This window comes from Myotis daubentonii, chromosome 3 (genome assembly GCF_963259705.1).
Source record: "Myotis daubentonii chromosome 3, mMyoDau2.1, whole genome shotgun sequence".
In the NCBI taxonomy this organism is placed as follows: Eukaryota; Metazoa; Chordata; class Mammalia; order Chiroptera; family Vespertilionidae; genus Myotis; species Myotis daubentonii.
The window spans coordinates 8,150,291-8,162,891 of NC_081842.1; the positions used below are offsets into that span (position 1 = coordinate 8,150,291).

The 12,601-nt window shown below is 51.2% G+C and overlaps 1 protein-coding gene and 1 long non-coding RNA gene across 5 annotated transcripts in view; one reads left to right on the top strand and one right to left on the bottom strand.

Annotated features, from left to right (window-relative positions):
• Positions 1-3,133, top strand: part of LOC132229956 (uncharacterized) — a 24,323-nt gene extending 21,190 nt beyond the window's left edge. For all 3 annotated transcript variants that reach the window (XR_009451771.1, XR_009451770.1, XR_009451769.1), the window contains 2 exons: positions 1,230-1,287; positions 2,675-3,133. This is a non-coding gene — a long non-coding RNA (uncharacterized LOC132229956). The remainder of the gene's footprint in view (positions 1-1,229; positions 1,288-2,674) is intronic.
• Positions 1-9,266, bottom strand: part of LOC132229953 (cystatin-B-like) — a 20,743-nt gene extending 11,477 nt beyond the window's left edge. The window contains exons 1-3 of one of the 2 annotated variants that reach the window (XM_059686666.1): positions 9,041-9,266; positions 6,973-7,074; positions 5,814-6,184 (exon numbers count right to left, since the gene is read on the bottom strand). In XM_059686666.1, coding sequence (XP_059542649.1) covers positions 6,056-6,184; positions 6,973-7,074; positions 9,041-9,115 — 306 coding nt within the window. In that variant the 5' untranslated portion in view covers positions 9,116-9,266 and the 3' untranslated portion in view covers positions 5,814-6,055. Of the gene's footprint in view, positions 1-5,813; positions 6,185-6,972; positions 7,075-9,040 lie in introns of those variants that run through there. The other variant, XM_059686665.1, reaches the window with a different exon arrangement.
• Between the last annotated feature and the right edge of the window lie 3,335 nt (positions 9,267-12,601).

The window sequence follows — 12,601 nt, forward strand, 5'->3', positions numbered from 1 at the left end:
AGTTACAAAGCCTTGTTTACGCAATTTGTTCCCAACACAGTATAGCATTATCACCTTCCTATCTATGTTTTCCAGGAACAGAGAGCACAGTATATTGAGGAGGGACCATGAGACCATATCTCAAGGCCCAACCTGATGTCAGTACCTTCCTATCTGTCTGTTCCAGGAACAGACAGTACAGCACACCCCGATATGCAGCCCAGTACACCCTTATCTCCTGCCGCCCCCCCTCACATGCACAGCTGCCTTTGTTACCAACATCGCCCACCAGATGGTACATTTGTTATAATCGATGCACTAACACTTGACACATCATCATTATCCTCAGTCCATAATTCACCTGAGGGCTCACCCCTGGTGTATGGTCTGTGGTTTGGACAAATGTATAATGACATGTATTCATCACGATGGTGTCTTACAGAGTAGTTTCATTGCCCTAAAATGCTAGCCTTTGTAAAACAGTGTTTACTAGAGTATGAACTGCTTACTCTTCTTTAGGATCCCCTGGGTGGGGGGGCAGTATTGAAAGTGCAGAATCCTGCACTGTATTCCATGCCTCTGAACTAGAGCCTCAGGGAAGGCTCTGGAATTACCCATTTAGCAAGTGCACGGAGTGCTGTTGGCCAGTGACACGGGCAGGCAGAGAGTAAGTTACAGGGGTCTGGTTGGCTCCCTCTTTTTATTATTATTAATAATAATATTTTATTGAGAGATAGAAACATTAATGATCAGAGAGGATCATTGATCAGCTGCTTCCTGCACGCTCCCTACTGGGGGGTCAAGCCCGCAACCCAGGCATGTGCCCTTTATCAGAATCAACCTGGGACCCTTCACTCTGCAGGCCAACGCTCTATCCACTACACTAAGCCAAACCAGCTAGGTCTGGTTGGCTCCCTCTTTGTGCTGGTCAGGTGGATGCATGTCCTGCAGCGCTCTGCTCTGGCCTGCCTTCTCTTATTTTCTCCTTCGATGGCCAACCTCTGTGCTCAGGGCTCAGCTGGATCTTGAGGGCAGTAACTGCCCTGTTGCAAGGTTCTGCTGGCCCCAGCTGTAGAGGGAAGCCCTTCGCAGCAGGGATGTAGCTTGCAGGCCTCACGCACACCGGGCTGCAGCAGCCAGTGAAGCCTGTCTCATGCCGGGTGGACCGCTGAGTGTGTTGCTTGTGGTTGTGAAGCCGCCTTTCTTTAGGGTCTGAAGGCAGTTTTTTTTTTTTACTGTTTCCTGCACAGGAGGAACTAGGAAGGACCATCTCCCAGCTTGTCCATGCTTTTCAAACCACAGAGGCACGTGAGTATGCTTACCCCTTGGGAAGGCCAGAACCACCGAGTCAGTAGCTTCCACACACAGAAGCCTGGGTTCTACAATCTAGAGCAGGGGTCATCAAACCTTTTAAACAGGAGGCCAGTTCACTGTCCCTCGGGCTGTTGGAGGGCCGGAGTATAGTTTAAAAAAAAAAAACTATGAACAAATTCCTATGCACACTGCACATATCTTATTTAGAAGTAGAAAAACAAAACGGGAACAAATTCAATATTTGTATTTAAATGTGGCCTGTGGGCCGTAGTTTGAGGACCCCTGATCTAGACCAAGAGAGAAGTCCCCATTGTAGCTGGTGTCTATTGGTACTTATTTGTGAAACACTTCAATTTGTATTAACTCTTTTACCTAAAATACACTCAGCTCAAAAGTCTAAAGGGCTAATACCCTACATTGTATTTATTTATTTATTTATGTATTTATTTATTTATTTATTTTAAACTAGAAGCCCATTGCAGGAAGATTCCTGCAAGAATAGGGCTTGGCTCACGTCTCTGACGTTCCACCCCTGCCCTTCTCTGCCACTTCTCTCCCGCCCGTCTCCGCTACCTCCGCTCCGTTGCTTGGCTTCCTTCGATGGTGTCTTCAGTCTTCGTTTCCAACGGGTATATGCAAGTTAGCCACATCTTTGTTGGTGGTTAATTTGCATATCACTCTGATTAGCAGATGGTGGGCATAGTGAAGGTACAGTCAATTTGCATCTTTGTCTATTATTAGATGGGGGGGATATCTTTTTATTGATTTCAGAGAGGAAGGGAGAGGGAAACAGAGAGAGAGAAAGATCAATGATGAGAGAGAATCACTGATCAGCTGCCTCCAGCACACCCCCTATTGGGGATGAAGCCTGCAACCTGAGCATGTGCCCTTGACCGGAATCGAACCCAGGACCTTTCAGTCACAGGCCGACGCTCTATCCATTGAGCCAAACCCACGAGGGCAATATTCTACATTTTAAAATGAAAGTGGCAAGTAGGTGTGGTGTTATAAAGCTGCTGGACTGACTCTCCTCTGATGGTTGTGAAGTTCGTCAGTGAGCTTTTTCTCTTCTGACCACGATCAGCAGTTCTCAACACTGCCGCTTGCCCATGGGGTCATTGGGGGTCTTTAGAGTCTTGATGTCCAGAAGCTGCTGTCCTAAGTCGGGTTCTGAGGGCGGGGCCTAGGCACCAGCATTGTGCCTCCCTCTGCTGCCCTAAGGGGGGCCAGGGCCAGGGAGCATCACTGGCATAGGCACTAGGACCATTGCTAGTGGTTTAATTCAGACTTAAATAGGCAAAGGATCAAAATATGCTGTGGGGGGGAGGGGAAGGGCCGGGCGTGCACAGAAATCACAGAAACTCCTTTCTCAACTTGGCAGAGTCTCACTGCATTGGAGTCATTAGTGGAGGAGAATATCTACCTTCTGTACTTTTACCTCCTCAGAACCTGCAGAAGAGTCTGCTCAGCAAAAGGCAAAGTATGGAGTGTTCACCTAGTGACGCTGGAAGGAGTCAGTGAACGCAGGCCCCTCCACTGCTGAACCATCTGATCGGCTCTTTGCTGTTGGGGAAGCCTTAACGGGAGAAAAGAGATGCCCTTTGTGTCCTGATGTCAGGGTGTGGGCAGGGCTGGTTTCTCCGGAGGCCTCTTTCTTCGGCATGAAGACGCTGTCTTCTCCCTGTGTCCTCACGTGATTGCCCCTCTGTGTCTGTGTCCTGATCGCATCTTGTAAGGACACAGTCTGATTGGATGAAGTCCCACACAGTGACCTTGTTGTATCTTAACTACCTCTTTAAAGACCACATCTATAATAATAATCTATAATAATAAAAGCTTAATATGCTAATTAGACCAGACATATGGACGAAGCCAGTGCTGCCAGGGAAGCCCAGGTCCCAGGTGCCTGCAGTGGCCCAAGGGAAGCCCAGCTCGTGGGTGCCAGAGGGAAGCCAGTGCCAGCAGCCAGGGGAAGGAAGGCCTACTCTTACACGAATTTTCATGCATTGGGCCTCTAGTATATATTATATACATATATTTTACATATACATATTTATATATAATATATATAATTTATATATATGCATACATACATACATATATATATATATATTTTTTTAAATATATTTTATTGATTTTTTACAGAGAGGAAGGGAGAGAGATAGACAGTTAGAAACATCGATGAGAGAGAAACATCTATCAGCTGCCTCCTAAACATCTCCTACTGGGGATATGCCTGCAACCCAGGTACATGCCCCCGACCGGAATCGAACCTGGGACCTTTCAGTCTGCAGGCCGACACTCTATCCACTGAGCCAAACCGGTTTCGGCCATACATATATATTTAATGATTTCAGAGACATAGAGAGAAACATCAATGATGACACTCATCAATTGGCTGCCTACTACACGCCCCCGCACTGGGGATGCAGCCTGCAACCTGGGCATGTGCCCTGACCGAGAATCAAACTGACCTCCTGGTTCATAGGTCAATGCTCAACCATTGAGCCATGATGGCCGGGCAAATATCTCCCTCTTAAAGAAAGGGCCTGACCTGCCCTGCTCATCATGCCCCAAGTCCCCTCCCCCATACCCACTCTGTTGCCCTACCCACTCAGTGTTCCTGCAAGACCCTCCCTGGGATCAGGAGGGTGCGGCTCCCTTTCCTGGCCCATCCCTGCTAGATTGTGAGGACAAGCTCTGGTCATCCATCAGGTGTCACTGCCCCTTCTGGGTTCCAATTCCTTCACACCTGGGTGGTGACAGCTCTGGTCCTCCTAGCCCAGCAGGTACTATACACCCTCCCACATTTTTGTAGATAAATCCTCAGGTCATCCCCAAGTAACAGGCTCTGTGAGAAAGGCAAGGAGAGGGCGGGAGGCTGCGGGATCTGCTTTGTGTCTGAAGCGCCTGACTCTGCCTCACAAACCCACGCTGACCGCCCTGTGCTCCTTAGTGGTCCCTGCCTGGACAGCTGGAGAATTAGGGCCTGTGACTCTCAAGGGCGGGCGGGTCCCTTTATCGCTGTCTTCTTGGTGCTGGGGAAATAGATGGCACTGACCAGTGACTTGAGTGCTTAGTAAAAGGGGTGGGGTGGTCAGCACCCCAGGACGACACAGAGGGAAGGGGCGCCATTACCAGCTTAGCCTGAAGGGCTCACTGGCAGGCCAAGTACCAGGACCCAAAAAGCATCCTGTAGAAGAGAGGTCGCTGCCAGGAGACCCCGAGGTGGTCCCTGCAGCAAGTGCTGGGGAACGAATGGCGAGGGCGAACCCACAGGTCAGCACCCAGAGTCCAGGGTGGGCAGAGGAGAGGCTGGGCAGATGGAAGAGCGCAAGCCCAGCATTGGTTCCCCAAATCCTCTGCCAAGGGGTCCCCCAGACTGGCTCTGGTTGACTGTCTTGTCCTATGTTTTCAGTGAGGTGAAATTCACAGGAAGTAAGTACACCTGAGTCACTTCAATTGCACAGCCCAGGGCATTTGTACCTCCCAGCTTTGTGTAACTGTCTCCCCTTTCCTGTCACAGATGCCTCATCACCCTGGGCCCAACCCACACCCGTTAAGCAATCACCCATTTCTAACCAGGCGGAGCAGGGCATGGCTGTCAGCTCTGCTTAGCCCCCTCAATGCCGTCTCCCCTGCCGGTCCCTGAGAGTCCCAGGTGGGAACTGTGTTCCATCTTCTGTTCAGTGCAGAGTTGCTTGACATGAAGGGGGTGTTATGAACGTTTTATTCTTCCAGTTCATGGAGGGACGTGGACGCACACAGCTCACTGTGCAGAGATTTCTCAGTGCTGCTCTCCAGGCTCCGCATGCTCACTGCCCGCCCTTCCACGTTCCTCATGACCTCAGGACACAGACAAAACGCCACACGCCCCAGGTGAGCCGAGTGGGGCTCAGGAATGTCAGACCGACATTAACCCTCAGGAACACATATTCTACCTTGACCCTGAGCCACTCAGATAGAAATTTCACCAAACAGTCATTACTCCTGTGATGTCAGGGGCACTCTTTTCAATCTGTTTTGAACAAACACATGGCAAACCAACCAGGCACTGACCGCACTGACGGGCAGGACCCTGTTGAAATGGGCAGACCCTTCCAGAGGCTCAGGCTTTGAGCAGGTGCCGCAGCCCAGGGGATGAGCGGCACTGCCTCTCAGGCCGCCTGTTCTGAGCAGCTGTCCAACAGGTTTGCACAACACTTTGGTCCCTGTTGTGTCATCGCTGCTATGGATACAGGGTGACTGAGCACATTTTGAACTCATCGTCTAGAATGGGGTTTACTCGCATCCTCTGTGAGGCCTGGAGACAGGATGCAGAGTCCAGAGCTGTAGTTGGAGCAACTCCTTCAGCTCAGGGTCGACCACCAACTGGCTGCGATCTGGGGCAGCCTCGCTGGGCTCTCCTCCTCAGGTGTAGGGTCTCAGACCCGGCGCGTGGCCGTTAAAGACCTTTGTAAACACGTCTATATGGTGGTTATGGTTTCAGATGAAGAAAAAACCCACAGCAAAGGAAGAAATTTGCAAAAACTTAAAATGTATTTATTTAGGGATCATCTAAGCCCTCTTGGAAAGCAATTTAGTTAAGATCATTGATTGGGAGGAAAATCACGCTGTTAAAGTCAGAGGCAGAGACACCAGATTGGTGCAGAGCAGCCCCTCCAGCGAAAGTGGCACAGCATAGAGAGGTGTTGATTAATGACACAGGTGCATGAACACATGACAGAGAGCCACGTGGCGAAGGTTCACTTCAAATCTACAACTAGAAATAGTCCAGCTCATCATGCTTGGTCTTGTTGGTCTGATAACTGTCCAAGGCCAAGGCCTTGTTTTCCTGAGGGAGACTTTCAAACACTCGAAGGTGCACGAAGTCATTATCTGCAACTTGAACCTGCAAAGAGAGAGTCCAGTGAGGGGGGCAGGTGCTGCCTCTGACCCCAAGTCCCTGTGCCTGGCGGACTGTGTGAGAAAGGCCCTGAGAGCTGGAGGCCCAGTCCCTTCAGGGCAGCGGTTATCAACCTGTGGGTCGCGACCCCTTTGTTGGTCGAATGACCCTTTCACAGGGGTCGCCTAAGACCATCCTGTATATCGATATTTACATTATGATTCATAACAGTAGCAACATTACAGTTATGAAGTAGGAACGACAATAATTTTATGGTTGGGTCACAACATGAGGACCTGAATTTAAGGGCCAGAACGTTGAGAAACACTGCTTCAGGGCATCAGCAACTAGGGTGGTGACATTCCCATCTTCCTCTTTCGGGTGTAGCAGATGCCCAGCACCCCAGCCAGCACCCCTGGCACACTACATTCCCTCCTCAGAGCCTTTAGTTGCCCTGAAGGCTCAGTCCTCTCCTCTATGGAGGCCTGCAGGAGTGCATGCACACTCATTTAATTATTTCAAAAATATCTTTATTGATTTTTTAGAGAGAAAGAGAGAGGGAGAGATACTTTGACTGATTGCCTTCTGCATGCGCCCCAACTGAGGCCAGGAATCCAACAGCAACCCAGGTACCCACCCTTGACTGGGAATCAAACCCGAGGCCCTTTGGTGAGTAGGCTGACACTCTATCCGTTGAGCCACACCAGCCAGGGCTACAGGAACCTCCTTTAGCACCCCTGTAAGTCCCCCATCTCCCCACTTCTGCATGAGCACCCCTGTAGCAGACACTCCACCTTGATGAAGTAGTTAGTCCCCGAGACCACTTGGCTCTTGTACTCCGTGGCCTTGAAAGTGGGGTACTTCTTCTTTTCCTTCTCCTCCAGCTGGGACTTCACCTAGGGGGCAGGAGAGAGGGGAACTCAGTGTCTTTCTTCCTGCAAGAGTGACTGACATAGGAGCTGTGACCTCATGTCAAATGTTACAAACTGACCTGTAAGGCCACCCTTTACAGATTATTCCTCACAATGCAGGACCAAGCCTGTCAAACTCGTGGCTGGCATGAGGCCTGTGGCCTGCCTGCACCTTTAGGGAGGGGCCCTAAGCAGGGATAAGAATGGAGGGAGAATGGAGTCTGCAGCTGACAGGAGGGCGGGTTAGGAAGGGAGAAGGCAGGCCCCTCCTGCCGCTCCTGTGCCCTCTGCATGCGGCCGGCAGGTTCTCACTGCAGGCCTACCTGTGTCTCAGTGCTTACCTGTCATGCAAGGTGCCATGTTTGGTCTGCAGGGATCTGACCCTGCAGACAGTGGACAAGCCTATGGGGATGAGTGACACACACGGGAGTCTGGGAAGGAATGGCCTCCCTCTTGGCCTGTTTCAGGAGTGGAGGCAGGAAAGCAGGAATGGTGAGAAGACCCAAATGCAGGCAATGGGACTGGGCATGTGGCAGCCTCCAGGCCCTGCCCGTGGTGACAGTTCACTGCTAGTACTGTGGACCGGGAGAAAGACGGGCTGTACTAGACCAAGGGGAGCAGGAAAGGCCCGGGGATGGTGAGGAAGTTGCCAGTTACCACCCTCAAGGGGCCAGGAGACTGCAGAGGGCCAGGGAATCCAAGGTCGGGACTGGTGGGCACTACTTGAGGAGGCTGAGCCAGAATTTGGGACTTTGACATCCTCTGGCCAGGGCTCCCTCTCTGGCCTCTGTTCTCCACACCTGCAGCCCAGAGAGCTTGGGGAGGAGTCAGAACCCCAGGCAGCAAGAGGGTGTCCCTGCCCTGGCCTCTAGGAGCCACAGGCAAGCCCCGCCTTCAGAACTGCCTCCCAGTGGCAATGGTGACCGCCCTCTTACTTGTCACTTTCAAGTGAGACCAGCACCACGTCAAGGAGCCCAAGACAGCCACTCCTCTCTCCTGAGCTGATGCCCATTCACAGTTCACCCAGCAAGTGAGGAATTCCTTAGGCCTGGGACCCGGGAACCTCAGGAGAGGCTGGGATCTGGAGCCGCGTGGGAGAGGAACTTTGCCCAACTGGCTCACCACGCAGTCCCCACAGATTCCTCATTTTCAAAGTCTCATGGGACTGAGTCACCGTCCTTTACTGTGGTCAGATGTTTTAAAACTCCTGAGCAAATGGGAGGGTGGGTGGGTTGGGGGGGGGGGGTTCTATCAGGTTAGGGCAGTGATTGCATACTCATTAGTCGACAGAGCCAAATATCAATAGGACAACAATTGAAATTTCTTTTGAGACCAAATTTTTTAAACTTAAACTATATAGGTAGGTACATTGTTATTAATTAAATAGGGTTCTCCTAAGGCTTAGGAAGAGCCCCACTCAAGGGGCCAAAGAGCTGCATGTGGCTCGCAAGCCGCAGTTTGCCCACCACCGATCTAAACCACTGATCACAGGGGGTGGAGTGGGGGTGGGGTTCTATCCGGTTAGGGAAGCAGCAGGTTTGTTGAACTCTGGGTCTTCTCAGAACCTGAGCTTTCCTTGGCCCCACCCTCCCACCTTCCCCAGAACCTTCCGTGAAGGCCCCCAGTGATGCCCACTTTACAGAAGAGGAAACTGAGGCACAGAAGTCAAGCGCTGCCCAGGGTCTGAACCAGGCTCTGCCTCTGCATCCCAGCCTGGTGTCTGTTTTTGTGTTACTTGCACAAGGAGCACTGGAAGAAGGCAGGGCGGAAGTTAGGACCCTGCAGACCCTGCCCCAGCTTCACTGACCGGAACCGCCCGAGGACAAGCACACCAGGCCCTTCCCTCTAGACCCCTGTCCCAGCGTCCACACCCTCCGCGTCCCGGGGGGCGCTGCCCCTGTGCGGACAGGGCGGGACCCGACCCGGGCTCGGGGGGGACCGGGCCGCCTACCTTGTCGGCGATGGCCTGGATCTCGGCCGTGGCGGGCCGGGTTTCAGAGGGCGCACCCCTCATCGTAAGGCTCATGGCGGAGCAGCGGGCACCGAGCAGCGGGCACAGAAAGGAAGAGCAGTGGGTACAGAGCAATAGCCTGCCAGTGAGATTAGCAGGGAAGGCAGAGAGAGGGTTTTAACTGCTAACATGTCCCTCCCTTTGTCATAAATCCTGGGCTCAGGTGACGCGGGGCGGAAGCACCCGGGGGCGGGAAGAAGGGTTGTGAAAGTGGGAGGGGCTGGGGGCACCGCCAGTTAGGGGTGGGGTGGGGTGAGGTGGGGCATAGGAGTGATGTAGGGCGGGGGAGCTGGGCAAGGGACCTGCTTCTTGCACAATCAGGTCCCCCGGGAGGGCGCCGCCTGGGGACCACTGGCGTGCGCTGCAGTGCGTGTGCCCTGTTTGGTGTTGGTCTTATTGGCCATGGAGACACGCGGGGGAGGTATCCAGCTCTGCGCGCCTCCAAAAGGTGCCACTTTTGCTTGTTGATTATGTTGAGCGGAGGGCGATCAAGACCCAGCCATGGGGTGGGGAGGACTTCCACCTCTCCCTCATGGCATTCAGGGAAGGCCCTGGCTGGTGTGGCTCAGTCCTTTGCAGCTTTCTCCTGTGCACCAAAGGGTCCTGAGTTCAACTTCGGGTTCCATATCCCCCTGGGCCCTAAACTGGAGACAACTGATCAATGTTTCTCTCTCACATTGATGTTTCTCTCTTGCTCTTCCTCTCCCCTCCTCTCTCTAAAATAATGGGGGGAACAAAAATCAAATGATTTTATTAAAATTATTTACGTAGGGAGCCTGGTCCAGAAATAGAGCAAAGATCAGAGATAACTTTTTAAAATCTGAGACTCACCTGCATGGCAGGGCAGACAGCTGGTTACCAAACATCTGCTCTTCCATCTTCCTGTGATTTGTCCTCCTTCCCTGTGATCTGCAAACCCACACCCCGGGCCTTAGCTCTGGAAGCTACGACCTCCGCTGCCACACCCCCTGCAGGGCAGGATCCAGGTGGGGCAGACCCAGAGATGAGTGGGAGCTGGACCTGAGAGTCCCCAAGAGCAGGAGGGAGAGAAGTCTGTGCCCACTGGGCTCCAGAAGTAGCTGGGGACAGAGACTGCCAGGGCATCTTGGAGTCCAGGACCAGGCCTGCCTGGCCTCACACCCAGTGCATTGGACTGCTTTGCACTTCTCATTGCAAGACCTGGTCCAGCACCCACCTTGCACCAGCGTGTGACCCAGGGACAGAGTGAAGGGCTAACGTGTGTGAGCAGAGGAGGCACAAAGGAGTCCAGTGATGAGATGCCTCCCAGGGCCTCAGGTTGGGGTGGCAGTGGCATTCCAGCTGCACCCCCTCCCCGAACCAGGGCTGTACCTCAGGGGATGCTGGGCCTCTCCCACCACTGGGTGGTGACTGCAGGAGCAGGCCCAGCCTTGCCTTCTGTAGGCTCCGTGCAGAACCCCAATGGGAGTGGCCCATGAGCAGGTAAGTGGGAGAGGCCCACTTTTCCTGTACCTGCCAGGGAAGTGCCAGGTTTGTAATTCAAGGAAGGGTGGGAGGCCAGGAGTGGAGGGGAAGGAGAGACCCCTACAATTCAGTCATAACTGAATGACTGAATGAGTGAATAAGGGGCTACATAGCAGACCTGACAAGCTCTGGGTGCTGCTTGGTGAGCCTGAAAGTAACCGCAAAGGTGATTCGATCATAAATACCTAGCTGGGCAGGTCATGCAGGTAATCACATCCTAGGCCTATAGCAGGAGTGGGCAACCCCAGGCACGTGTGCCAAACATGGCACACCAGTAACTCTTGCTGGCATGCAAAACCCTCTCTTATAATCTTCCACTAACAATTTTTTCTTAATATGGACTTTTTTATTTTTTCAGACAAATTCAGTGTAGGTGCATCTTAGATAAATGAATAATTTTACATAACAAGTTATCTTAAAGACCATAGACATGGATTGAGAAGAGAGGGGAAGAGTAATTTCTATGCTTCTGCCTTAACTCCCCCTGCCTTCCTAGATTTGACCAGTGTTTTCGTTTCATCCACATATGCTTGTGAATCTTTGTTCTCAGTGATGAATTTGGTTAAGTCTCATAATAGGAGTAGCCTGACGAATGAAAGTAGTAGCTCATTTATTCCTCTGAATGTCATGAAATATAAACCTGATGTAAAATCTCTGTCATCAGTGATGCAGCAGCAAAAGTCCCACTGATAATATTAAATGGAGTCATAAAGTTTTCTGTCGGACTATCAGTGTACATGTATACACTCAAAAATAAATGTATTTTTCATCATCATATCCTGTGCTTGTGTTGCTCGAATGAATTTTATTATTTCTTCAAGGTTCTTCACATACACACACCTTAAGAGATACCAAGGAGGTGTAGCATGTTCTCAAAAAATTAGGGTTGGCACGCAGGAGAATTTTGAGTCAGACATTTTGCTGGTTTTGGCACACACTCACAGAAAGTTTGTCTACCCCTGTCCTAGGCCTATAGCTTCCTTAGTGAAAAGCAAATCTTTCCCGTAGGCAGCCCTGCCCATTGTTCTTATGTATCTAGGATCAGATACCTTTGACAAGTCCGGGTCAATTTCTTTTCCAAACCCCTTGGAGGCATAACCACATTGGCACCAGTAATGCTGATGCCCATATACCACCTCTACTTACTGGAAATGTTAACTACCCTGTACTCACTAATGTAAAGGAAGTGGGTGCTTCTCCATTTTGCTTCCTGGTAGTCGACATCGTACACGTGTTGTCCCAGCTCCTTGCTGGGCGGTAAGTGTGCCCTGTGTGTCTCCACCTGGAGAGGATTCTGGAAGCCTCCTCCCGGTGTCCCCTGGACTCCCTCTGTATGGCCTTTCCCTGTGCTGATTTGCTTTGTGTCCCTTTGCCATAATAGATCGTAGCCCTCCATCCTCGTAGCCCAGTAGATCCACAGGCTTGGGGCTCCTGACACGTGGCCCTTCACAGAAAAAAATCTGCTGAGTCCATTCTGCATGAACATAAGCACTACATTGTCACACCTAAGAAAATAAACAATTATTCTGCACTATAATCCAACATCCAGTCCATATGCAAGCTCTCCCAATTGACCCCCAAGTGACATTGAGCTTTTTCTTTGAACCGGGATCCATTCAAGATTTGCATATGCAAATATGTGAAGGAGTATATCCCCTCCTTTATACAGGCGTTCATTCCTTCCTTCATCCATGACTTTAACTCTGTGAAGCTATCAGGATGGTTGTTGTCAGAGCCAGCCTGACAAGGTTGAGCCGGGCTGAGGCAGGGAGGTGGGAATTGAGAAAAGAAAGACAGACAGGAAAGCGGGATCTGGAGGACCCCAGTTCTCGAGGAACTGAAGTGAAGTTTATTAGCCACACAATCTTATTTATACACAACACACTGATAGGAGGTCTGTCAAGAGGAATGTGTTCTTTGTTCCTCTTGATCTCTAAGGGAGGGACACAGCAGAAAGACAAGTTCTCAGTACAGCATATCTCAGTAAATAGTTACAGA